Raw genomic sequence first — 27,681 nt, forward strand, 5'->3', positions numbered from 1 at the left:
ATTTTACTATACTAGTGTAGGTCAAGCTCTGGGGGGTAACCGGCATCTCTTATAGCAAGCTTATTATAACATTACTATGTCTTTTCGTACCGTGACACCCTTAACGCAAGCTTGTTGCAGCGTTAAACTGATTTTGTTTTTGTAGCAATTTTGATGACGTCACTCGTAATAGTTCACTCAATTATTGGGACCGGTGCGAACTGCGATCTATTTGACAATTTAACAGTTATCAGATAATAATAGAACTTTACATCGGCTTGTTCGAAGAAAAGGCTTCAAACCTTTTGATTTAAGAAGAATCGTGTACCTAAATAGTAAGTAAGTGCGTAATCATCACGAGTCCCTATGAGATATGGGGGCATCATATGAACAATTTGAAAATACAATATAACCTACAGATTTATCTGTGTAAGTACCATATAATGTAAGTACCATACCCAATGCAAATCTATTTAAAAATACGTCTGTATAAGTACAAATTCTCCACTTGTTATTTCTCTGTAGGTATAATAAAATGCAACTCTACTTATTCCCTAAACATAAATTTTATCTAATACTTAATGTAAATCTATAAAAGATTGTTTATTATTTCTTCATGATTCAATATATTTTATCATGTTATTATTTACCTATATAGAACATAAGACTATAAAAGTAAATCTACACTCAAATACACTACCCATATTATACTTATGTAATCTGTTGTTAAGGATCTCATTTAATTTTGAGAAATAAAACCATTATTTATTTCCAGATTCTACAATCAATTCCGAGCACTAGGAATAAGATTACCCAGAGTAACCACATGGAAGCATTGATAGTATTCAAGAAGCCATAGTGCCAGCGCAACATGAATATATTTTTTTCAATAGGAAGCAATATCATACTTTAAATGTTTAAGTGCAATAAAAAACATTTATAAATCCAAAATCTTTATTTAGTCCTTTTTATTTATTTATTGACAAATCATTTGCTCCTTTACTTCTCTTGATATCATTTATATAAAAAAAAGTGATAAAACATGGAAGTATTCGAAATTAGATTCAATTCTATTTAGCTTAAATATTTATTAAAAACAATTAGTTAGATATATTATATAACTCAAATCCAAATTTGTATGTAAATAGCATATTAAAAACACCCTTGATTAAAAAAAATTAAGTTTTATTTATAGTACCAGCCTTTAAAACTTAAAATGCAATAAACAAAAACTTTATATTTACATCACAATGAATAATTCCTACACTAATAGATTAATGGTATTTATATTTTTATTTTAAATTTAAATCAATTATTGTATTTGCATAATAAAGAGAAGATAAATAATTTAAAAACTTGCAGTACTTATGTGTACTTTTAATTTCATTTTTATTAAACTTAAAATGAAAACAATGTAGGTACTATATTAAGGTACAATTAAATTTTTACATTTTCAGATGTATGATACAAATATGAATATTTTAAGTGTAGACATGGTGGCGCCTCCCCCAACTTGAAGTTCTCACTACCACATGATCATCTCCCAAGCCGGTACTTCCTTGTTCAATGTTTGGGCAAGCCGGCAATCAACACAACTGTGAAAGATAAATTGGACTTAAACTGATTCTTTGTTGCTTTAAAATTTAATAAGTACATTTAATATGTTTACTTTTATTATTAAAGGGCTTGTCATGGTGTATGTAAACGTCTAAAAAGAAGTTTTTTAAACAATGTCGGTATGGTTTGTTAAATACCTTATTTGTTAATAATTTTTCAAGTATTTCAACGTTTTAGTTGTTTATCTTGCAATTCTTAATATTGTATTAAAAAAACTTAAATGTGTAGGTACAATGCCTTAGAAAACTTTTAATATAAGTAGCTTCTAACCAAACATAGATAGGTTTGCTTATAAATTAATATAAATATTTACTTTTGACCAGCTGCTCTAGTTTTTGTGAACTCCCAAATCATTTGCACTTATACTTTCAGAGAATTCTATCAACTTCGTCTCAGCATAACTTTTAACTCGTTGGGAGTTATTTATGTACCTTTGTCGTTGTAACTTCAGGGTCAAGGAGCTTCGCGCACTCTGCACAATGTTCTGCTGCAAGTTAAATAAAAATTACTTCAATTAACAATAATCAAAACAGACGAAATCATGCAAAAACCAATACTTTATTCGTAAAAATATATCTGTGTTATCATAAATCGTCCAATGTTTTAGATATATTTATTACTCGTATATTATCTTACCTTGCTATTTCAATTGCTCTTTCATGCCTCTTTCATGCATTCTTTAATGCATATTACTTATCTTTCGCAATTTTTCAATTTGATTTATCCAAATTTTAGATAAAAATACGAGGACAGTGATTATGACATTTGGATTTTTGACGTTTAATTTTCAATCACCGCCATTTTTATAATAACAACCTTGTTTTGTTGAGTTCACAAAATAATCTTACTTTATTTTGTTACCGGGAGCCTTTTCAACATGATTACTATACGATTGCCTACAATGTCCAAAGAGCGAATGAATTCCGAAGTTTTGTCTATTTTTTTAAGATTAATGGCTTGGCTACGAGGCTTTTAGGCCAAGTCGTAATGATTTGTATCGAACATTAAACGTCAAAAATCAAAATGTCATGTCACTGTCCTCTTATTTCATATTATTATCTAAAATTTAAGAAAATTTCAGATAAACTTAAACTTAAATATGTGAATCTCATCTCTGGATAAATGAGAAAGTGCGAAAAAGCAATATTGAAATAGCAAGGTAAGATAAAGTACGAGTAAGGACGATTTATGATAACAGACTACAGAGATATATTTTTACGAATAAAGTTTTGGTTTTTGCATGATTTCGTCTGTTTTGATTATTGTTACTTAATTGAAGTAATTTTTATTTAACTTACAGCAGAACATTGTGCAGAGTGCGCGAAGCTCCCTGACCCCGAAATTACAAAGACAAAGATAGGTACATGAATAACTCCCAACGAGGTAAAAGTTATGATGAGACGAAGTTGATAGAATTCTCTGCTGAAAGTTTAAGTGCAAATGATTTGGGAGTTCACAAAAACTAGAGCAGCTGGTCAAAATTAAATATTTATATTAATTTATAAGCAAACCTATCTATGTTTGGTTAGAAGCTACTTATATTAACAGTTTTGTAAGGAATTACACACCTACACTGTACACATTTAACTTTTTTTTTAATACGATATTAAGAATTGCAAGATAAACAACTAAAATGTTAAAATACTTGAAAAATGATTAACAAATAAAGTATTTATTATTTAACAAACTATACCGACATTGTTTAAAAAAACATCTTAAATTACATACACCATGACAAGCCCTTTAATAATAAAAGTAAACATATTAAATGTACTTATTAAATTTTAAAGCAACAAAGAATCAGTTTAAATCCAATTTATCTTTCACAGTTGTGTTGATTGCCGGCTTGCCCAAACATTGAACAAGGAAGTACCGGCTTGGGAGATGATCATGTGGTAGTGAGAACTTCAAGTTGGGGGAGGCGCCACCATGTCTACACTTAAAATATTCAAAGAAAATGTAAAAATTTAATTGTACCTTAATATAGTACCTATTGTTTTCATTTTAAGTAAAAATGAAATTAAAAGTATACATAAGTACTGCAAGTTTTTGAATTATTTATCTACTCTATATTATGCAAATACAATAATTGATTTAAATTTAAAATAAAAATATAAATACCATTAAACTATTAGTGCAGGAATTATTCATTGTGATGTAAATATAAAGTTTTTGTTTATTGCATTTTAAGTTTTAAAGGCTGGTATTATAAATAAGACTTTATTTTTTTAATCAAGGGTCTTTTTAATATGCTATTTACTTACAAATTTGGATTTGAGTAATATACCTAATTGTTTTTAATTAATATTTAATCAAAATAGAATTGAATCTATTTTCAAATAATTCCATGTTTTATTACATTTTTATATATATATAAATGTTATCAAGAGAAGTAAAGGAGCAAATGTTTTGTCAATGAATAAATAAAAAGGACTAAATAAAGATTTTGGATTTATAAAATATGTTTTTAATTGCACTAATACATTTAAAGCATGATATTGCTTCCTATTGAAAAAAATATATTCATGTTGCGCTGGCACTTTATAGTTTCTTGAATACTATCAATGCTTCCATGTGGTTACGCTGGGTAATCTTATCCCTAGTGCTCGGAATTGATTGTAGAACCTGGAAATAAATAATGGTATTACTTCTCAAAATTAAATGAGATCCCTAACATAAGTATAATATGGGTAGTGCATTTGAGTGTAGATTTACTTTTAAGTGTTTTATTATATAAATAATATAACATGATAAAATATATTGAATCAAGAAGAAATAATAAACAATCTTTTATAGATTTACATTAAGTAGGTATTAGATAAAATTTATGTTTAGAGAATAAGTAGGGTTGCATTTTATTATATAGAGAAATAACAAGTGGAGAATGTGTACATAAACAAACGTATTTTTAAATATACTCTTAAGATTTGCATTGGGTATGGTACTTACATTACTTTTATCTTACACAGATAAATCTGTAGGTTATAATTGTATTTTAAGATTGTTCATATGCTGCCCCCATATCTCATAGAGACTCGTGATGATTGCGCACTTCGCAATAATAAATTATTTACACGATTCTTCTTAAATCAAAAGGTTTGAAGCCTTTTCTTGGAACAACCCGATGTAGTTATGTTAATTTTGCATTTTTAATATAATAAATGTATTATCTTCTTTAAAAGCTTCATTTATTAAATAGATTTCCAACTACATACGTTTCACTTAAATTTGATGTGTATTCTTTTAATAATATTCAAAATAATGTTATAAAAGTTCCATATTTACAACTTCACTAAAATTGCTTAAAACTGTCATTATTGACATTATAACAAGAATGCTAAATGTCAAAGAGAGCGTGCCGGTTCCAATTTTTCGATTGACGTCTCGAAACCGCTCGAAACAGTCTTGTTGCAATTGGTTTTCATATGTTTTAGAAGGTCCCGGTGCCAAAAAAGTAAGATTATTTTGTGAACGCAACAAAACGTACCCATAATAAGACTGTTATTCTAAAGGTGCCGGTTACCCCCCTGGTCAGTAATGTCACTTACGATATTGTTCGTGTAAATTTATATTTTCGACGGCAACAGTAATATCTTGTTGCGCTAATATTCGTGTTATTTGTTTTGTATACTGAACATTTGTAAAAATCTATTATTTGGTTATTCGATTGTTTAACAGTAACGTACATTTTATTGTTATAACTATTACTGTTTATTCGAATAGTTTACTTAAGTATTATTTGATGATTATTATAGTATATTTTATGAAATACAGGACATTTTAGTAAATGAAACAACTTTGGATTGTTTCACAAAACACGATAGTTATTATTATTATAAAAAATAGACACTGCACTGAAGACACGACTATTACACATGATTACATAATCATGAAAATTATACTATGGTCCTATTACAGTTAAAAATTTAATCAGAATCCTCATCAGAACCTCACTGCAGAATGCGAATCCACCGTGACCAGTCAGTACTTGTATGGTGTGGTGTGTGATGTCTTTTTCCCGACTACCTTCTATGCAGCAGCAGCGCTTGGGAAAAAGAGCTTCGTGACTCCGGCCGTTCCTCCTACATCGTATCTCCTATCCCATTCGCTGATCGTAGCCTGTCTCAAAATACGCTTGACGAATGAAACAGGACACAGATCGTAATCCGGTTTCCTCCTCAACCCCAGAGCGGCCTCCTTGGCTAACTCGTCTGCCCGTTCGTTCCCCGCCCTGCGTGCGCCTTAATCCAAAACAGGGAGACCTCCCGCCTCTGCAATGCAGCTTTTCGGAGGGCCGCCCGTGTTTGTACAGTCAGGGGATGAGGGGAACTCAGGGTAACCGCCTGGAGCGCCGATCTGGAGTCAATAAGGACACCGACCTTTGCCGCTCCACTCTTGCAGGCTATGTCTACTGCTCTTTTGAGTGCTAGGAGCTCAGCCTGATAGATAGGTACAATACGGTGGCAACGCAAGCTTAATGGCCTTTGTCTCGGCATATCCTTTCCATACGGAAAAGGCGGCTCCGACTCGACCCTCAATCTTGCTGCCGTCCGTGTGGACCCTGTGGACGTGGCTGTTAACCACGTCAGCATAGGTTCTATAACTGCGATATATATAGTCTTAACTACTTGGGGGTTAAGCCCCCAATTTACTCTAGCTGCTCTTGCTAATAGCTTATAACGGGCGATTGCCTTTTTGCAAACGCTCCCGACGTTTCGGTCAATGTCAGGCCGCCATCAATAGTAAGGCCCAGTATCTTAATACTTTCGAAATATTGGATGTCCACACTCCCCATTACAAGTCGTGGCATGTCAAATTTTAATTTTCGTGTCGAGAGCAGGGCACATGTCTTGTGCGGTGCGAATTTTTGTTTATTTCTGACACCCCATTCGTCAATTTTCCTCAATGTGCAGTTTGTCTTCGTCTCTACTTCTAAAGCAGTATCTCCATCAAACACTAGTACAATGTCGTCGGCAAATGCCTGACAAAACACATCCATCTCCTCTAACATCCACAGCACAGGATCCAGCAAGAGGTCCCACAGGAGCGGCCCACCTATGGAACCCTGCACGCACCCCTTGTTGGTCTCTCTACTCACTTCACACCCGCAGGTATGCGGGGGACAAGAGGTGTGAAAGTTAGGTAACTTTCACACCTCTTCCACTCAGGTATCTGCTGATCACCCGCCTTACGTTCCCCGGACACCCAATTTCGGCCAACCGCACCTTAATGACTGGCCACCAGGCGCTGTCGAAGGCTCCCTTTATGTCCAGAAATACCACAACAGAAATCTTCTTCTCCTCCCTCTTATTTCTGATGTGGCCCACCAGTCTATAGAGGGCGTTCTCGGTGCTCCTCTGTGGCATGAAGCCATACTGATGGGGGCTTATTGTGGGTAGCAGGTAGAACCTGAGTCGGACGACCAGCATCTAATGAAGATGAAGATGAAGGTTTCGATGTGGTCTATTCTGATGCCTGTCTCGTTTATCTATCAAACTTTCATCTCTTTTAATTTTTCTAAGGCCTTATAAATCATTTGCTCAGTAATAGAAAGTGTTTAAAAAATACCTTGCATACTTGCACTCCATAATGAAGGTATCTGGAAATCGATTTCTTAATAAAACCCCGAATAAGCCTGTACTAGCACTTACTTAAATAATGTAGAAAACTATTTACCTGAATAATATCGTAACAATGTTTACTGTCGAAGCATATTGATATTATTTTTCGTAAAGATCTAAAACCATATTATTCGTTTAAAATACATTTTAATGTTATTTTATGGAATATACGCGTAATATTTCATATCTTCGTAAATAAAGATAGAAAAATTCTGAAAAAAATTTACATGGTGTATTTTAACTTCTAGATGCCGAAAAACGCATAACATGAAAAACCCCGTAATAGGTCATTACCGGATTATTCGCGGGGGGCGTCGAGCTGTATGTAAGGTAGAAATAATATGCAACTATCTAGGATTTGAATTTTGACCCGATTCACATACATGAGCGAAACATATCGCAATTTTTTATTTGTCAAGTCCATTCTGTGACTGAGCTATCAGTTTTATTAAAATAGGTTTAGCTGTTCCTGTGTAACAGAATAAAAAATAATATAAAGAATAGATTATTTTTCTATCTTCATACCTAAAAACGTCTAGATAAACACAATCTACTAGACTAAACTTTTATAAATTTCATAAACAGTAATAAACATTAAAACTATAACATGTACCCTCGTACAGAGTAAAGACTCTCCATAAATAAACGTTCAAAAATTACATTGTTTACTGATTCGATCAAAAATTACTAACTATGCAGATTAGGTATTACAGAAATACTCGCACATGTCTTAAATCTCAAAATCTAAACTATATCCGTATCACAGTATTACTTTCAAGAAGTAAACATCCCGAAATAACGATGCTTAGATTCTATGAAAATCCATTTTACCCAAGCGCGACAGAGACGGGTATACCAACATTAGAGACGGGAACACCAACATTCAACACATCTCCAAAAATATCGTCCATCCCTTTCACTCTCGAGAGGAGAAAGTGAAATAAAAATAGATACCCGTGAATAGTTTGGAACTACCGGTAACCTTTACGTGTTTTAATATGATTATTATATAACGTATTTGTGTTATATGAAAATTAACGAACGGTGGTGTTGAAATACAAGTACCTATAAATATATTATGTATTAAATATAATTTATTACAATATAATATGTACTTGCTTGGTAATAAAAATATACGACATGATTTGTGAAAAGCGTGAGCAGATGTTTAACGATTTAAAAATGTATTCCTTTTTATATAAGAAATGAGATCAGACTAAAAATTTAGATTGTATGATTATAATGTAGAATATAAATTCTTGAAGGTAAATTCAAGTTACAAAAGAAATATTTGATATAGAATTCTCTATACTAATATTAATAACTTATTTGTTAAAGGAATTGTATTATAGACTAGCTGCTCCCCGCGGTTTCACTCCCGTGGCTCCACTCATGTTGGTCGTAACGTGATGATATAGCCTATAATCTTCCTCGATAAATGGGCTATCTAACACCGAAAGATTTTTTCAAATCGGACCAGTAGTTCCCGAGATTAGCGCGTTCAAACAAACAAAAAAACTCTTCAGCTTTAAAATATTAGTATTATAGATGAATGCAGCAAGAACATCGCCACAGATAAAAAAACTACCCATAGATTCAGCTAAGCGCAATTTGAGCGGGCATTGGGCAACTAATTGTTTAATCGGCCATTGTTGTCTATTAGGCAAGTCTTTATTAATTAATCAGCTGAGAGACAACCACTTATATTGTTACTAAGTTCAGTCTTGAATTACGCTTTCACGTAGTTTTTGAAATAAAACCATACTATCTCGATGAATAAAACACGTAAAGTGAATATTAAAAGAATTTAAATAGATATTTAATTGATAATTTTAACTTCAAAGTTATAGCTACAGGAATTGGATCGCTTGTGCTTATGTATGTAAATTTTTACGACAATTTGGATGAATAAACTTTTATGAATTAGGTAGGTATTATTTCCAAAGCATAGGTAATTGTAATATACGGAATACTATTCGATCGCTATTATGAAAATAACCGTTCTCAAGTAGGTAGGTATACCTATTTTGATAAGATTAGAGGGTAGCTGACATAATATCGCTACTTTCATGTTAATTCTTTCTTTCTAACTTTATTACGAGACCGTGTATTCTGCGTGTATTAGTCATTCCGAGTGGCAATTATTTGACCGCTATTTGTACATACAAATTTATTTTTACCAATTTGTATTCAGGCGTTTGTATGCCTTGCACAATGTAATACCACCGACGCGGACGGTTTCGATGTAACTTTTGTCAAAGGAGAGTCACTCCTGTCACTGATACGAATAGGGTTGCCAATCGCTGGATTCAATGGATGCGGAAATAAAACCGGTTTTATTAAGGCTATGGTCTAGAGTTGTGCGATTTAATATAAATAAATAGGATTTATGGTCGCTTATTCAATTAATGTTGTAATTGCGCTTTCGATTTCAATTCACTTTAAATGCACTGTGACTTGTGAGAGATTAATTTATTTAATTTTGAGAAATACGAGCTACCTATGTGATAATATGTTTTTCTATAAATGATACAATACATAAACTTGAACATGACACACTCTATGACAGAACTTGTACAAACAAGTCTTAACACACATTGATTAGATATTTTTATGCATTTAGTGTCTTAAATGTTTTAACATGCCACATTTTAAGCGTAATTTCGCCACGAAAGTGCATTCACTTGCATTAAAATATGCATCGAAAAATCACACATTTGTCTCGCTATTCAACTTTCGCAACAAGCACATCTGCATGCATAAAAGCGATGTAACAGGCAAACAACGACAAAAACAATTAAAAAAAGTAAATTAATCGTAAAAACAGTATTGGTGGCAACCCTAAGCACAAATTGCGAGCATGTCTACTGCAGATTACGTGAGCGCCTCAGGCTGTATTCTTGTTTCATAATAATTCGTAACATATAAGACCTACTTTTAGACAAAGCCATTAATTAGTATGGAACTTTATCGTTTAAACTTTAATGCAACAGGTAATCTTAACAATCAATCAAAAGCAGCGCCAGATTTGTGCTAGATAATAAATTGTGTTCAGTTGTGATCTTCATTAATTATATTGCCATAACTAATAATAATATGACAAAGGTATTGTGACTAAAATTATTTTGTATCTGTGCCGGCGTGCATGCATTCATTGGACGAGTAAATCGTAATGTCATTTGCGATACAAAACTTCGAACGTTATTTTATATGGAAACATGTTATTGCTAACTCTAGTCAAAATGCCAAACAAAGGTTGAAAATTATGCAATCGAATAAATCCTAGTTACCTACACTCTTTAAAATTTATAATCTGCAACTATAAACCGGCTTACGTAAGTCTGTACAAGCAAATATATACGCGAATGAAGAAAAAATTTAATAATCTACCTACAATGCGACCGAAACGAGGTCGCTGACCTAAAATGGGAAAATACGTACATTTATCCACATCACGGAAATATAAATAATAAATCTGATAAAAAATCACCGATTAGTCATACATATCTAAACGTGGCGACCGTTAACATTCAAAAAGGTACATACCTGTATTTCGATTGTATTACACGATCACCTTTTCACAAACTATGCCTTTGTTTCACAAATGGCTCCCAAAACCGTACAGTTTATCTGGAAATAGAAACGAATTTTATTAATGCTCCGTCTTGAACACAAACTATCCGTTTTTGGACCTACGCAACGTAATTCAACCGTCATTCATGTAAACAACTGTTCGATGTACAAAAACGCTTCCGAAGGGATACGCACCGATAAAAAATACACGGTAACCACAGTTTTTGTCCACAACGCACTGTGGGATAGCCGGTCGTTCCGGAGTAACTAGTTTTTATTTCGATTGTCGCACAAACATATACAAGACAGCCGACCTTAACGGCAGTCGGCGCGAGACTGAGCAAATGCTAGCGCCCTCTCAAGTCGCAACCGCCCCGCGTTGGGTGTGTGTGAGTGTATTTTGATGTGAGGGTGCGCCCTGCGCCCCGACTCCCGACAACCGTTTATTTATTTTCGAATACAGGATGAATAGTCCGGTCGGTGCATTCGTCGCTCGAATTAAAAACTTGTGTTGTTTAGATGGAAAATTATTTAGCGATCGCGCATCACAAGGATATAAGAGCGCCTCTTTGTAAACGGCCGTGAACTGACAGCGTCAACGGCGGTCATTGCCACGGGCACTGCTATAAAAATACGTCACTATCTGTTACGTTCTTACATTAATCTGTGATATTATCAGATTATACGATTTTGGTAAGCGAGCGAAATACGTGCTTTAAAATGTCTTGGGAAAAATAACAAATGTAATGCTATTGTCTATTTATTGTCGAAAGAAATACATTTTTTCGACGTTTTATAAAACAAATACATATCTGAATTGGTTTAAACTTTAAAATGTTCACAGTTAAGATAAGAGTGATTTAATTCCTTATTGATTTATTGATATGATCTGATATGAGAAATTGGAGTAGTGTTTTGATTTAGGTGAAATTTTCGATGTAGATATGTCAAATCAAATCAAATCAAATCATTTATTTATTTCTCCTCATAATTCCCAATCACATAAATTAATCTACATGCATACAAAATTATCAAACAATAAGCTGGAGTTGGAGGAGCTGGTGTCTGAAATGGGTTTTAACCGGTATTACAGATCACCAGGTCCCCGCCCATGTATCTCTATTTAGTACCTACTATGAATAAATTAAACAAACTTTATGAACAATAAATTATTGAATGACACAAAATTAGTAATAATTTTAATTATGATGTTTTAAGCTTACAAATATTATGCGATAATATTACATTGATTTATGATATAAATATTAATTGCAGTATGACTTATAAGAACTGAGATTTTTTTATCTTATCTTTTAGGTAGGTACTAATTTTAATTGTATTAGATGATACAATTTTAAATAATAGAAGGAATTTATACAGTAAATCTGGTATCTGGTACAATCCTATCTGCGGGTTCTAAAAGAAGAATAAAAAAATGTTATTTTCTTGAATACAAGATTTAAGGCATAATGCAAAGTACTTTCTCCTAATAAATGGGTCTAGACGAGATTCCTCATTTCTTATTAACAATACAGAGAAAGTTCGGCTTACGACCTTGAGAATTAATATTAAACACTTTATTATGCGTTATTTATTCACGTGTGATCTAGGTTCTAAACCTAAAAGCAGATCTAAGACAATGCAAATAGGTATGTTAGTATTGTTAGTATAATACAAGTCAAGGTATACGCTTATATAATAGAATTCCTCACAGTATTAAAGAGTTTAGTAGTTCTAAATTTAAAACTTATATAAAAAATGTACTAGTTCAGAGAGCGTATACAGTATTCAGGAATATATGGACGATAAAGACCCATGGAGGCATCATGGAGGGTTATCGCGTAAAAACCACAGGGGGGTAACCGGCATCTCTTATAGCAAGCTTATTATAACATTACTATGTCTTTTCGTACCGTGACACCCTTAACGCAAGCTTGTTGCAGCGTTAAACTGATTTTGTTTTTCTAGCAATTTTGATGACGTCACTCGTAATAGTTCACTCAATTATTGGGACCGGTGCGAACTGCGATCTATTTGACAATTTGACAGTTATCAGATAATAATAGAACTTTACATCGGCTTGTTCGAAGAAAAGGCTTCAAACCTATTGATTTAAGAAGAATCGTGTACCTAAATAGTAAACAAGTGCGTAATCATCACGAGTCCCTATGAGATATGGGGGCATCATATGAACAATTTGAAAATACAATATAACCTACAGATTTATCTGTGTAAGTACCATACCCAATGCAAATCTATTTAAAAATACGTCTGTTTATGTACACATTCTCCACTTGTTATTTCTCTGTATAATAAAATGCAACTCTACAGTTTATTCCCTAAACATAAATTTTATCTAATACTTAATGTAAATCTATAAAAGATTGTTTATTATTTCTTCATGATTCAATATATTTCATCATGTTATTATTTACCTATATAGAATATAAGACTATAAAAGTAAATCTACACTCAAATACACTACCCATATTATACTTATGTAATCTGTTGTTAAGGATCTCATTTAATTTTGAGAAATAAAACCATTATTTATTTCCAGATTCTACAATCAATTCCGAGCACTAGGAATAAGATTACCCAGAGTAACCACATGGAAGCATTGATAGTATTCAAGAAGCCATAGTGCCAGCGCAACATGAATATATTTTTTTCAATAGGAAGCAATATCATACTTTAAATGTTTAAGTGCAATAAAAAACATTTATAAATCCAAAATCTTTATTTAAGTAGTCCTTTTTATTTATTTATTGACAAATCATTTGCTCCTTTACTTCTCTTGATATCATTTATATAAAAAAAGTGATAAAACATGGAAGTATTCGAAATTAGATTCAATTCTATTTAGCTTAAATATTTATTAAAAACAATTAGGTAGATAACTCAAATCCAAATTTGTAAGTAAATAGCATATTAAAAACACCCTTGATTAAAAAAAATTAAGTTTTATTTATAGTACCAGCCTTTAAAACTTAAAATGCAATAAACAAAAACTTTATATTTACATCACAATAAATAATTCCTACACTAATAGATTAATGGTATTTATATTTTTATTTTAAATTTAAATCAATTATTGTATTTGTACAATAAAGAGTAGATAAATAATTTAAAAACTTGCAGCACTTATGTATACTTTTAATTTCATTTTTATTAAACTTAAATGAAAACAATGTAGGTACTATATTAAGGTACAATTAAATTTTTACATTTTCAGATGTATGATACAAATATGAATATTTTAAGTGTAGACATGGTGGCGCCTCCCCCAACTTGAAGTTCTCACTACCACATGATCATCTCCCAAGCCGGTACTTCCTTGTTCAATGTTTGGGCAAGCCGGCAATCAACACAACTGTGAAAGATAAATTGGACTTAAACTGATTCTTTGTTGCTTTAAAATTTAATAAGTACATTTAATATGTTTACTTTTATTATTAAAGGGCTTGTCATGGTGTATGTAAACGTCTAAAAAGAAGTTTTTTAAACAATGTCGGTATGGTTTGTTAAATACCTTATTTGTTAATAATTTTTCAAGTATTTCAACGTTTTAGTTGTTTATCTTGCAATTCTTAATATTGTATTAAAAAAAACTTAAATGTGTAGGTACAATGCCTTAGAAAACTTTTAATATAAGTAGCTTCTAACCAAAAATAGATAAGTAGGTTTGCTTATAAATTAATATAAATATTTACTTTTGACCAGCTGCTCTAGTTTTTGTGAACTCCCAAATCATTTGCACTTATACTTTCAGAGAATTCTATCAACTTCGTCTCAGCATAACTTTTAACTCGTTGGGAGTTATTTATGTACCTTTGTCTTTGTAACTTCAGGGTCAAGGAGCTTCGCGCACTCTGCACAATGTTCTGCTGCAAGTTAAATAAAAATTACTTCAATTAACAATAATCAAAACAGACGAAATCATGCAAAAACCAATACTTTATTCGTAAAAATATATCTGTGTTATCATAAATCGTCCAATGTTTTAGATATATTAATTATTACTCGTATATTATCTTACCTTGCTATTTCAATTGCTCTTTCATGCATTTTTTAATGCATATTACTTATCTTTCGCAATTTTTCAATTTGATTTATCCAAATTTTAGATAATAATACGAGGACAGTGATTATGACATTTGGATTTTTGACGTTTAATTTTCAATCACCGCCATTTTTATAATAACAACCTTGTTTTGTTGAGTTCACAAAATAATCTTACTTTATTTTGTTACCGGGAGCCTTTTCAACATGATTACTATACGATTGCCTACAATGTCCAAAGAGCGAATGAATTCCGAAGTTTTGTCTATTTTTTTAAGATTAATGGCTTGGCTACGAGGCTTTTAGGCCAAGTCGTAATGATTTGTATCGAACATTAAACGTCAAAAATCAAAATGTCATGTCACTGTCCTAATAATTCATATTACTAAAATTTCAGATAAACATAAACTTAAATATGTGAATCTCATCTCTGGATAAATGAGAAAGTGCGAAAAAGCAATATTGAAATAGCAAGGTAAGATAAAGTACGAGTAAGGACGATTTATGATAACAGACTACAGAGATATATTTTTACGAATAAAGTTTTGGTTTTTGCATGATTTCGTCTGTTTTGATTATTGTTACTTAATTGAAGTAATTTTTATTTAACTTACAGCAGAACATGGTGCAGAGGTGCAGAGTGCGCGAAGCTCCCTGACCCCGAAATTACAAAAACAAAGATAGGTACATGAATAACTCCCAACGAGGTAAAAGTTATGATGAGACGAAGTTGATAGAATTCTCTGCTGAAAGTTTAAGTGCAAATGATTTGGGAGTTCACAAAAACTAGAGCAGCTGGTCAAAAGTAAATATTTATATTAATTTATAAGCAAACCTATCTATGTTTGGTTAGAAGCTACTTATATTAACAGTTTTGTAAGGAATTACCTGTGGGAATTACACACCTACACATTTAACTTTATTTTAATACGATATTAAGAATTGCAAGATAAACAACTAGAATGTTAAAATACTTGAAAAATGATTAACAAATAAAGTATTTATTATTTAACAAACTATACCGACATTGTTTAAAAAAACATCTTAAATTACATACACCATGACAAGCCCTTTAATAATAAAAGTAAACATATTAAATGTACTTATTAAATGTTAAAGCAACAAAGAATCAGTTTAAATCCAATTTATCTTTCACAGTTGTGTTGATTGCCGGCTTGCCCAAACATTGAACAAGGAAGTACCGGCTTGGGAGATGATCATGAGGTAGTGAGAACTTCAAGTTGGGGGAGGCGCCACCATGTCTACACTTAAAATATTCAAAGAAAATGTAAAAATTTAATTGTACCCTTAATATAGTACCTACATTGTTTTCATTTTAACTTTTAAGTTTAATAAAAATGAAATTAAAAGTATACATAAGTACTACAAGTTTTTGAATTATTTATCTACTCTACAGGGTGTCACACTTTCGGTATACTAAGCGCGAAGGGACTTGTAGTTTTGCATACACTGATCACGTAAAAAATACTCAAATAACAAAATTACGTGAAAAATTTTTCGCCAAATTTTTCCTTAAAATCCATGTATTCTTCTCTAGCTTCGCGCAGCCGGCATATATCGCTTTGCTAATGTGAGCATTTTGTCTATGAAAACATAATCTTAAACGATAGCTCACGTGCGGGTGGCCAAGTTGGGCGGGTTGCTTTTTAGGGGTGTACACATGGAATTTTAAGAACTCCTCTATTTGAAAAAAAATGCATCTGGAATTTTATAAGTATTTTTTACGTACTCAGCGTATGCAAAACTACAAGTCCCTTTGCGCTTAGTATACCGAAAGTGGGACACCCTGTATATTATGCAAATACAATAATTGATTTAAATTTAAAATAAAAATATAAATACCATTAATCTATTAGTGTAGGAATTATTCATTGTGATGTAAATATAAAGTTTTTGTTTATTGCATTTTAAGTTTTAAAGGCTGGTATTATAAATAAGACTTTATTTTTTTAATCAAGGGTCTTTTTAATATGCTATTTACTTACAAATTTGGATTTGAGTAATATACCTAATTATTAATATTTAATCAAAATAGAATTGAATCTATTTTCAAATAATTAATTCCATGTTTTATTACATTTTTTTATATATAAATGTTATCAAGAGAAGTAAAGGAGCAAATGTTTTGTCAATGAATAAATAAAAAGGACTAAATAAAGATTTTGGATTTATAAAATATGTTTTTAATTGCACTAATACATTTAAAGCATGATATTGCTTCCTATTGAAAAAAATATATTCATATGTTGCGCTGGCACTTTATAGCTACTTGAATACTATCAATGCTTCCATGTGGTTACGCTGGGTAATCTTATTCCTAGTGCTCGGAATTGATTGTAGAATCTGGAAATAAATAATGGTATTATTTCTCAAAATTAAATGAGATCCCTAACTTAAGTATAATATGGGTAGTTCATTTGAGTGTAGATTTACTTTTAAGTGTTTTATTATATAAATAATATAACATGATAAAATAAATTGAATCAAGAAGAAATAATAAACAATCTTTTATAGATTTACATTAAGTAGGTATTAGATAAAATTTATGTTTAGAGAATAAGTAGGGTTGCATTTTATTATATAGAGAAATAACAAGTGGAGAATGTGTACATAAACAAACGTATTTTTAAATATACTCTTAAGATTTGCATTGGGTATGGTACTTACATTACTTTTATCTTACACAGATAAATCTGTAGGTTATAATTGTATTTTAAGATTGTTCATATGATGCCCCCATATCTCATAGAGACTCGTGATGATTGCGCACTTCGCAATAATAAATTATTTACACGATTCTTCTTAAATCAAAAGGTTTGAAGCCTTTTCTTGGAACAACCCGATGTAGTTATGTTAATTTTGCATTTTTAATATAATAAATGTATTATCTTCTTTAAAAGCTTCATTTATTAAATAGATTTCCAACTACATACGTTTCACTTAAATTTGATGTGTATTCTTTTAATAATATTCAAAATAATGTTATAAAAGTTCCATATTTACAACTTCACTAAAATTGCTTAAAACTGTCATTATTGACATTATAACAAGAATGCTAAATGTCAAAGAGAGCGTGCCGGTTCCAATTTTTCGATTGACGTCTCGAAACCGCTCGAAACAGTCTTGTTGCAATTGGTTTCCATATGTTTTAGAAGGTCCCGGTGCCAAAAAAGTAAGATTATTTTGTGAACGCAACAAAACGTACCCATAATAAGACTGTTATTCTAAAGGTGCCGGTTACCCCCCAGGACAGTTCTTTGGCATATTATGATATATTATTATGTAGTTAGATATAAGTTACATATTTTGTAATATTGACATGATTTAAAAGAGCAACTATGGAGTTTCTATTGTTATTGTTTATTGTTTATTGTTTAGATACTGCTTTCCGAATCGGTGGTAAATGTTAAAAATACTTATGTAATGACGATTCGAAAGTGCTACTAAATAGTAGTCTAATTGAATAAATGAATGTTTGAGTTTGAGTTTGAGTTTGAATATAGTTAATAAAGGTTATCACGATTACTAAATACTTATTACGAAAATATTATATTCTTAACTAGATTTCTGCCTGTTGTATAGTCTAAAACTTAATCTATACTAATATTATAAAGCTGAAGAATTTGTTTGTATTTTTGTTTGAACGCGCTAATCTCAGGAACTACTGGTCCGATTTGAAAAATTCTTTCGGTGTTAGATAGCCCATTTAACGAGGAGGCTTAGGCTATAGGCTATATATATCACCTCGCTAAGATCAATAGGAGCATACACTGCGGGTAAAACCGAGCAGCACAGCTAGTAAATTATATCTTAAAAAATTATTCGAAAGCTACGCTTTTCATTGGTGAAAACAGAATGAAAATCGGTGTTGCAGTTTTTGACTTTATCGCGAACAGACAGACGCAGCGGAGGACTTTATTGAATAATTAATAATAGGTATGTAGTGATGTAAACAGTAAAAGGTCACTCTTTATTACAAAGCGGTTAAAATATTGTCTTTAATGTTAGAAATCGTCTAGACAGACAAGTCTAGGCTAGAGTATACGTCTACGAAATGTTTTAAGGAGATTTAATTTGTTAATATCATTACCGATATTAATATAGGTATTTTGTTTGACTTTAAAAAATACGTAAATAATATTCGTTACACCTATTACTATAATACCTATTTCTAAATTTTTCTAACGTTGTTTTGTTTCGATTGTGTATATTGTATAGAGATTACATCTTACTTGTGTAGTAACTCCAATAGGTACGGATTATGGATAGCGGGATTTGATAAAACTTGATATAAGTACAATATACCTACCTATATCTTAATATATATAAATCTCGTGTCACAATGTTTGTCCTCAATGGACTTCTAAACCACTTAACCGATTATAATAAAATTCGCACACCATATGCAGTTCGATCCAACTTGAGTATCTCTCAAGTTGGATAGTTTAAACATGTAGGTAACACGGGCGAAGCCGGGGCGGACCGCTAGTACAATTATAAGAAATACATTTAAGACTAGATTTCCGCCCGCGGCTTCGCCCGCGTTTTCAAAGGAAAACCCGCATAGTTCCCGTTCCCGTGGGATTTCCGGGATAAAACCTATCCTATGTGTTAATCCAAGTTACCCTCTATATGTGTGCTAAATTTCAGTGTAATCGGTTCAGTAGTTTTTACGTGAAAGAGTAACAAACATCCATACATCCATACATCCATACATCCATACTTACAAACTTTCGCCTTTATATATTAAGATTAAGATATCAATAAGTAGATAAAAGTGAAAGCGATTAAATCGGTTATTGACACAATTCCAATTTTATCATTAAATGCAAAAAGATTAAATTTAATCAAATTAGTATTTTGTTTATTTATCTGTCATATCAGTATTATAACTAGGTGAAATTTTTTCTCCCTAAATATTGAATGTTTGTTCTTCTAGCACGCATGAATTACTGATCCAAGATTGATTGTATAATTGATTATCGTTAGAAATCCTTTCTAATACAGATATTAAATAAGAAAGTTTATGCAAATTTACATAAAATTTCCAGCACTTATGACAATGACAACACTTTGTTATTGTATGTGAAGATTTTTAAAATTTAATAGATTGCATAATAACTACTTATTTACTCAGTTATTTACTTACGTGACATAATAATTACATATTAGCTATCCGTTGATAACATAGTAATCATTTATTATTATGTCATGTTTAAAATCAGTATTTTATCACTAATTGTATTAAAACAAAGTTGTTTTCGCCTGTCTGTTCCTTTGCTCTTTAAAATTACACTACTAATTGTGATGCAGTTTTCTTTGTTTAACACAATTCTAATAAGCTTAAAATCTATTAAATTAAACACATAGCACAGTATTACCATATTTCCTAAATATTGTAATACTGTGGCTATAGGAAGGCTATATATAGGTACATCAAAATAATTTACTACCGCGTTGTTGTGAATCATAAAAAAACCTATAGAGAAGATATATAAAAATGAATACCCTTGGTCACGGCATCACGCGCGAACGGCTGGACCGATTTAGATAATTCTTTTTTTATAATATTCCTTGAAGAACGAGGATGGTTAAGAAGAGAAAACGTAAACATATATCACGGGCGACGCCGGGGCGGACCGCTAGTACTTAATAGTAATTTAAAAGTAAATACCAGCGAAACGTCCTTTTAAACGACGAACTATCACTTTCCAAGCATCAAGATAATATATTTTAACGACTTCAAAAAAGGAAGAGGCTCTGAATTCAACTATAGTATTTTTGAACTGAAATAAAAATATTATTGGATTGAAATTAATTTAGTTCCCAATTCCCATCCATATGTCAGTCAACATATTTATTTAATACTAGAGGTCCGCCCCGGCTTCGCCCGTGGTACATATTTCGCAATAAAAGGTAGCCTATGTCCTTTCTCGGGTATCAAAATATCTCCATACCAAATTTCATGCAAATTGGTTCAGTAGTTTAGGCGTGATTGAGTAACAGACAGACAGAGTTACTTTCGCATTTATAATATAAAGTATGGATTTCGAAAGATTTCCTTCATTTCTCGGGAGCATCATTCCAAGAAGATTATCGTATCTAAGCGCGTTACTACGGAACTGCTTGACTAATTTAATTAAAATATTTGTGATAAGTAGACCGATTACGGTTTGAAGTGGTGAAGTTTGTGAACAAATTGTACACTTGAGAAGATAACAAGAGCTTTTATTTAGAAACAGTCGTATTAGAATAAATTAATGGTCAATTCTGTTTATATTTTTAAGATAAATTCAGTTATTTTCTGAGAGAAACTTCAGATTGTTGTTTTAATGAAAGAATATTATAAAAAAATTATAAGTTAATTACATGTAGGTTTATACATATTTAAAGAATAGAAAAAAATCGATCACGAGACGGGATCGTGTTGGTTTTCATAAAATTCAATTTTATTGTACTTTTTCGAAAGAAAATCGTCAATAAATTTTCACAGTAATTTATCTAGTTGAGACCGGGGACTCCCCCGGCCCAGGAGCTTGTGTTAAAAAACAGATAATAGATAACATTAATTAAATGTGCCAAATTTTTCAAAAACGCTTCGTAATCCGACCAATTACACATGATAAGTGATATCAAAGATTACCACAAACTAGGTATATAAAGGTTTGCAAAAAATTCTTTGCATGAAAATACAATAAAATGAAAGTTTTAATCCTGTTATGTTTGGTAGGAGCTACATGGTGTAAGGAGCCAATTTTTCATGACTATCATGAGGAAGTTGGTATACCTGAAGCAGCGAGGATTAGGAAGGTGGAAGAATCCATTGATTTTGATGGCAGGATCATAGGAGGTAGTGCGTCGACGCTGGGAGCCCATCCTTATATGGTAAGATTTTGCTGAGATTTATTGTACCTATAAGATATTGTTATTTCAATGGCTATTGCTATTAAATATATATTGATAGGGATTAATAAGTTGTGAGTGTGTTGTGTTTTGGGAAGTATGTGTGGTAAGTTTTTATAACTGTGTGAGCATGATTATTGTATTTTTATTTATTGTATTTTAGTTAACGTCGATTTGAATTAAAAATATTCATAAGTATATAGTCTATATTATGTAATTTCAATGTGAAAACCAAGTTCAATCAAAAACAATTACTACAGTGCTTGACAGTGCTGCAGTTCTTGCACAACAAATTAAATATTAACACAAGGAGTAGGGTTAAAATATCTTATTAGGACTTAAATTGAAATTAAAATAGTACGATATTATAAATTTATAATGAATAGAAAAAAATTCGATCACGAGGCGGGACTCGAACCGATACGATATTAGCAAAATAACAGCAACATTTCAATTTAGATGTATTGTGTATCACTTTATTGTCACATAGTAATGACATAGACCTTACGCCGTTAGTACACCGACGCATTCGCGTGCGGCAGCGAATCTCTGCGAAACTACTGCGTAGCGAAATATCTGCGGAACCTTAGTAAACAGCAATGTTTTCGCAACTTTTTCGCAATGCGTCTGTGTAATGGCCATTTCGCAGTTCCTTGCGAAACAATACTGACAAGGACGCAACTATTTCATCTATCTATGTGCTAGAGTGAGACATATCATATGCGAAAACCTGCCATACTACTGACAGATTTTTCGTTGTTTCGCTGCCGCACGCGAATGCGTCGGTGTACTAACGGCGTTACACGTTACAATTTCCTTCTACAAATGAATATTTTATAGCCTCGCTTATAGAAAGACACATGACAAGCCAAGATTACATATTGTAACCTATGACAAACAACGTAATATTTTAAATCAATAACTACTATATCGATTCATATGACCCTGTATATTTTTATAAAAAAAAAATATTTTCAATTCATATACATATACATAAAGAGGGTACTTTGTTGACACATCAATCAGAAAATTAATTATTATTTTCATGTGTTTAATTTTACGCGAGTATTTAAAGACTAGCTGCGCCCCGCGGTTTCACCCGCGTGGCTCCGCTCCTGTTGGTCTTATAGCGCGATGATAATATCATCGCGCTTTAGGCTATATATATGTATTATGTATATATAGCCTACTGCCTATAGCAGCCTCGATAAATGGGCTATTTTTTTCAAATCGGACCAGTAGTTCAAACACACTCTTCAGCTTTATAATATTATTATAGAAAGTATAGATAGATGAGCATAATATTACATAATTATAAAATAAACATTGTATCAGAAATTTAGAACGGAACGTGTTATCTATTTACGGCCAATGGTTATTTCATTCCAATCAATCTGCATAGCAAATTTTATTCAAAACGACTGTGTAGATTTTGCGTGAAATTGACACAAAAATCACATTCATATCCATTCACTATTTAATATTGTAAACAATATAATCCCACTAAAAACATTTTCATGTAAAATGTTGCCAAGACGAGCCCATATGACTCGCACTGTCAAAAAGTTATCAGATCTCATGTAGAGCCAAGCTTCTAACACTAAACGCCCTAACTCTACAAGGTCTAATTTCACAAACTCTACACCTTAGTCAAAATATGTGGCTATACGGATAAGGATCGATTTCTTTTTTAAATTTTAAAGGGTATATTCCGTAGGTCATAGAATAGGTTGTAAACTGTTATAAAGGATGTCCTGAATCCTGATTGAAAAGAGTTTTCCAAGCTATTTACCTACTTATCTAGTAGTTATTCAATAAATATATTTAAAACAATTAATTGCATTGATTGATTGATTGATTGATTGCTTGATTGATTGATTGATTGATTGATTGATTGATTGATTGATTGATTGATTGATTGATTGATGAAGTTTCATCGAAATCGAACCGTTAGTTTTCACGTGATGTCTTCACATACAGTCAGACAGACAGACAAAAATTTTTTTAATCACATATTTGGGTTTGGTATCGATCCAGTAACACCCCCTGCTATTTATTTTTTCAATATTTTCAATGTACAGAATTGACCCTTCTACAGATTTATTATATGTATAGATTAAATCACGTTTACAATCCATTAAAGCTTTAATTTTTACATCTATAAATAAAATTTATTTCCTAGCAACATTTTTTCGGACATTGTTGAAAACTTCCAAATCAACAGACCACCTCGAATGTCCGAAATGAAATAGTAAGCATATTTATTCAAGCAATATTTATTCAAGGCAGGTCTGGTCATCCTCCTAACAACGAACAGCCAATCGGCATGCGGAGCGAACCTCCTCTCAAACACCAAGCTGGTCACCGCTGCGCACTGCTGGCGAAGCCGTCAGAACACTGCCAGACAGTTCACAGTGGTCCTAGGGTCTGTCCGACTGTTCTCCGGTGGTGTACGGTCTGTTACCAGTAGGATAGTCATGCATCCACAGTATAATAGAGAGAATTTGAGGAACGATGTCGCGGTTATCACGATTAATCATGTTGCGTATACGAGTAAGTTGTGTTTTTTATTGCATATTTTTTGAACTGTGTGTTTCGACTTTTAAAGGTTTAAAGACATCTGTAAATTGCGCTATAAAGTCTGTAAATTGTAATTGTCTTTTCGTGTAAAACTATTGATAAGAAAGGGCTAAGTAAGCGAGTAGATTAAACTTAATTGCTCCATTTAATGAAAAAAGAATTCAAAGTTTAGTAGAAAAAAATAATTTGAAAAAGTGCACGCCTCATAATTTTTTTTTAATAAATATTTATTAATTATTATTTTTGTTTATTTAATAACAATTAAACCACATCGAATCAGACCCTGAAAAATGAAAGGGTTCTATTCCTGAGCATACTCAAGCGTAAGAGAAAAAAAAAGACTCGATTAGTAAAGTATTTCGGTCGCTATCGTGTTAACAAGAAAAAGGATCCGCACATACAGACACACGGACGTCCAAGACAGAACTTTTTTAAACTGTTTTTTAACTAGTTTAAATAACAAAAATGACATCAAAAATATCATGAACATTAAAAATAGTGTTTTTTCTTAATATGTGTGTGTATGTATTATCTTACAAGTGCAATGTATGATACATAAAGACATTTTAAGTTTGAAAAATCAGATGTTTTGCGTGAAGTGACAGTAGTACCCACCTCAACGCTTCGCTTATGAGGCGTGCAAAATAATCTTGGTTTTCCTACATAGACGAATCTTACAAAAACATACAGGGGCTTCCCCGACACAAAGCTTACCGAATTACTTTGATAAGAACAGATAATACATTTATCTTTTTTATTTATTTGATTAGATAATTAATGTTTGTTTTATTTTAGATGTAATCGGTCCGATAACATTAGCAAGCGGTAGTGCACTGTATACTAATCAATGGCCCACGGCAGTTGGGTTTGGACGAACAAGCGATAGTAAGTACCTACTTTTTGTTTAATAAGTACTTTTCGGTAAAGATATTTATGATGTATTTGCAGTTGTATTTAAGGTTTTGGTTATGCGTAGCTTGCTAAATTATAAGACGTTAAATCATTTAATGTTACATGATGAACCTGTGTGATGAACATATTCCATCACATCCTTAATATATCTATAATAATCTGTACGCATCTTTCACAGCTTTGGCAGCACATTAAGCGTGTCACACACGGTGAAGACTGAAGATACTATAATATTTTATCTTAAGATACTGTAATATTTTATATTACAGTATCTTAAGGTATCCGGTATCAGCGTTCTGACCATCATTTTCCTTTTTGTCATTGCGTACTACTACCCCTGTAGAACCGCCATCCTGTTATAAATGACCCGAAATTTTGTGTCAGTGTTTCGGGTCATAGAAAATATTACAGTATCTTAAGATAAAATATTATAGTTTCTTCACCGTATCACGTGTGTGACGCGCTTTATTGTTCATAATATTATCATGAATTACTATCAAACATATGGATTATGGGAACATAACAATAAGACATCATATTGTAGAAGTAGTATAGATAAAAGAAGTGTCACTTATACAAATGGTGTTTCTATTTGAATTAAATAAATACCTAAGTGCCTTGTTATCTTAGAAATCCTGGACATGCTGCCATACGTAATGATTCCGGGATCTCCAAGATACGTTTACCAACCTACTTTTTATGATTTCCAGCGGCTGTAGTATCCCAGAGCTCGGTCCTCCGCCAAGTGAACCTTCGCGTGATATCCAACGCGGAATGCCGAGCTACGTATGGGTGGGATAGCGTCGTGGATTCCTCTCTATGTACCGATGGAGGGAGGGGCACGGGCACCTGTGGGGGGGACTCTGGTGGTCCCTTGGTGATTGGCAGTGGTACTGCGCGACGACTGGTTAGTTTATTGACGTGACAACGTCTTATAATTCGATAGAGCCGGCTGCACGCACGAAAAACGGCGTTACCTCGCTCTGAGGCGTTCCATGTAAGCTTGAAGTGCAAGCGAGAGCGCGGAACGAGCGACAAAGAACCAATTTTTTATTTATTTATTTAAATTTCATCAATTCATGAAATAACGAATACACAAGAAATAGACTATAATAGACAACCATTAAAGATCGAATACTTCATTACGGCTATGGTCAGGCTGATTGGGTTATGACTATCTCCTATCACCATTCTGTCTATTACTTCCCAACTTCTATACGGACGTCAGTTTGTTAATAACAATAGCTGAAACTACTGATCCAATTGAAAAAATTGTTTCAAAATGTTTCGCAAATTTTATTTAAATAGAAGAGAAGACACAAAAGATGAATTGTTATTATTCTAAACACATTAATTATAAATCACTATATGACACATAACATAAATCCTTATTGTCTAATCTTAATCTCTCTTATCTTTAATTCACACTGATCTTTAAAACCTATTTATTATTTATTTGTTAACAAGAGTATAATTTTCAGATTGGCATCACTTCATTCGGCTCTTCACGCGGCTGCCAAGTGGGTGCTCCATCCGTGTTTGCAAGAGTTACCTGGTTCAATTCCTGGATTCGTGGACAATTATAAATAACTTTTTACCTACTTTAAAAGTTATCAGTTTTCAATACATTGATAATGTGCAGTTTGATACCGCCTTGTAGACTTTTAATAAATAAAATATTTTTTAATATGATCGTGTACTTATTTATTTTAAAATTTTAAGCGTTAAAAAGTAAATGTTTGTATGTTATGTAACCCTATAAAGCTTGAACGATTTTGATTATTTTTTACACAAATATATATTAGGTACACGAATAAACAAATAATATAAATAAGCTAAAGTTTTAAATAATTCCTAACAAAGTCATAGGAAGTATAATCATAAGTACCTACAGTACCAAGCAAAGTTTAAATAGATATATTACTGCAACTACTTTTCACACATAAAATAAAACTGTCCTTAAAAAAATATGCGTACCAATAGACGAATCATGTTACCATTCAACATAAAGCATATTTCCGATAATATATCCAACCAAAAACTCATTATAACCAGACGAAAGTATGAACTACGTCTGGCCCTTTCTGTGCCTAAGTTCGTGAGCCTCAAGGGCGACGCCCTACGACATGTCACTTACCTATAGACATTTTGCACTATGCTGACGATAGTGCAGAATTCTGTGTGCAATTTTGATGTATTTTATTTCTTTCGAAGTGTTAGTATGGGTATTTTTTTGTTTCGAAGTGTTAGTATGGGTGTTTAAATATGTATATTGATTTTTTACATAAAACTCATTTTGTTTTCTTGCTTTTTTTTGTATTTGGAAAGCTAGCAAATCTTACAGATATGAACTGTAAACTGTTGTAAAATCGAAATTCGAAACCTAAAGGAATGGGTAATATTTGTGTCTGTG

The 27,681-nt window shown here is 32.1% G+C and overlaps 2 protein-coding genes and 4 long non-coding RNA genes across 13 annotated transcripts in view; 2 read left to right on the forward strand and 4 right to left on the reverse strand.

Annotated features, from left to right (window-relative positions):
* The window catches only part of brat (tripartite motif-containing protein brain tumor), a 393,821-nt gene that overhangs the window by 144,761 nt on the left and 221,379 nt on the right, over window positions 1-27,681 (reverse strand). For 5 of the 8 annotated variants that reach the window (XM_090116981.1, XM_090116978.1, XM_090116985.1 and 2 more), the window contains one exon: window positions 10,764-10,847. The exons of 2 other annotated variants lie outside the window; for them this stretch is intronic. The gene's annotated coding sequence lies outside the window, so the exon portion shown is untranslated. Of the gene's footprint in view, window positions 1-10,763; window positions 10,848-10,985; window positions 11,120-27,681 lie in introns of those variants that run through there. One more of the 8 variants, XM_090116979.1, reaches the window with a different exon arrangement.
* On the reverse strand, window positions 1,133-2,630 carry LOC149897064 (uncharacterized). Its single transcript, XR_016458224.1, has 3 exons — window positions 2,233-2,630; window positions 1,910-2,083; window positions 1,133-1,574 (listed from the first exon to the last, which is right to left on the reverse strand). It is a non-coding gene; the product is annotated as an uncharacterized LOC149897064 (long non-coding RNA).
* On the forward strand, window positions 2,668-3,519 carry LOC149897065 (uncharacterized). The gene is made up of 2 exons (XR_016458209.1): window positions 2,668-2,755; window positions 2,897-3,519. It is a non-coding gene; the product is annotated as an uncharacterized LOC149897065 (long non-coding RNA).
* Window positions 4,041-5,132, reverse strand: LOC149897066 (uncharacterized). The gene is made up of 2 exons (XR_016458210.1): window positions 4,546-5,132; window positions 4,041-4,221 (listed from the first exon to the last, which is right to left on the reverse strand). It is a non-coding gene; the product is annotated as an uncharacterized LOC149897066 (long non-coding RNA).
* LOC149897067 (uncharacterized) lies at window positions 13,919-15,467 on the reverse strand. The gene is made up of 3 exons (XR_016458221.1): window positions 14,830-15,467; window positions 14,504-14,677; window positions 13,919-14,163 (listed from the first exon to the last, which is right to left on the reverse strand). It is a non-coding gene; the product is annotated as an uncharacterized LOC149897067 (long non-coding RNA).
* LOC149897068 (epithelial serine protease-like) lies at window positions 21,573-26,866 on the forward strand. The gene is made up of 5 exons (XM_090116992.1): window positions 21,573-21,758; window positions 24,062-24,329; window positions 25,152-25,241; window positions 25,979-26,175; window positions 26,750-26,866. The coding sequence occupies exons 1-5, from the start codon at window positions 21,573-21,575 to the stop codon at window positions 26,852-26,854; spliced, it is 846 nt and encodes a 281-aa protein (XP_089973118.1). The 3' UTR covers window positions 26,855-26,866.

Source organism: Colias eurytheme, chromosome 26 (assembly GCF_061535395.1).
Source record: "Colias eurytheme isolate Ceu_HAF_F1 chromosome 26, ilColEury1 Martin Lab GWU primary, whole genome shotgun sequence".
Classification (NCBI taxonomy): domain Eukaryota; kingdom Metazoa; phylum Arthropoda; class Insecta; order Lepidoptera; family Pieridae; genus Colias; species Colias eurytheme.

Excerpts from the sequence above, each read along its gene's own strand:
- LOC149897068 (XM_090116992.1), top strand. The coding sequence starts at position 21,573 with ATGAAAGTTTTAATCCTGTTATGTTTGGTAGGAGCTACATGGTGTAAG. Across the intron at positions 21,759-24,061 it reads TGGGAGCCCATCCTTATATG|GCAGGTCTGGTCATCCTCCT; the intron begins GTAAGATTTTGC and ends TATTTATTCAAG. Across the intron at positions 24,330-25,151 it reads TAATCATGTTGCGTATACGA|ATGTAATCGGTCCGATAACA; the intron begins GTAAGTTGTGTT and ends GTTTTATTTTAG.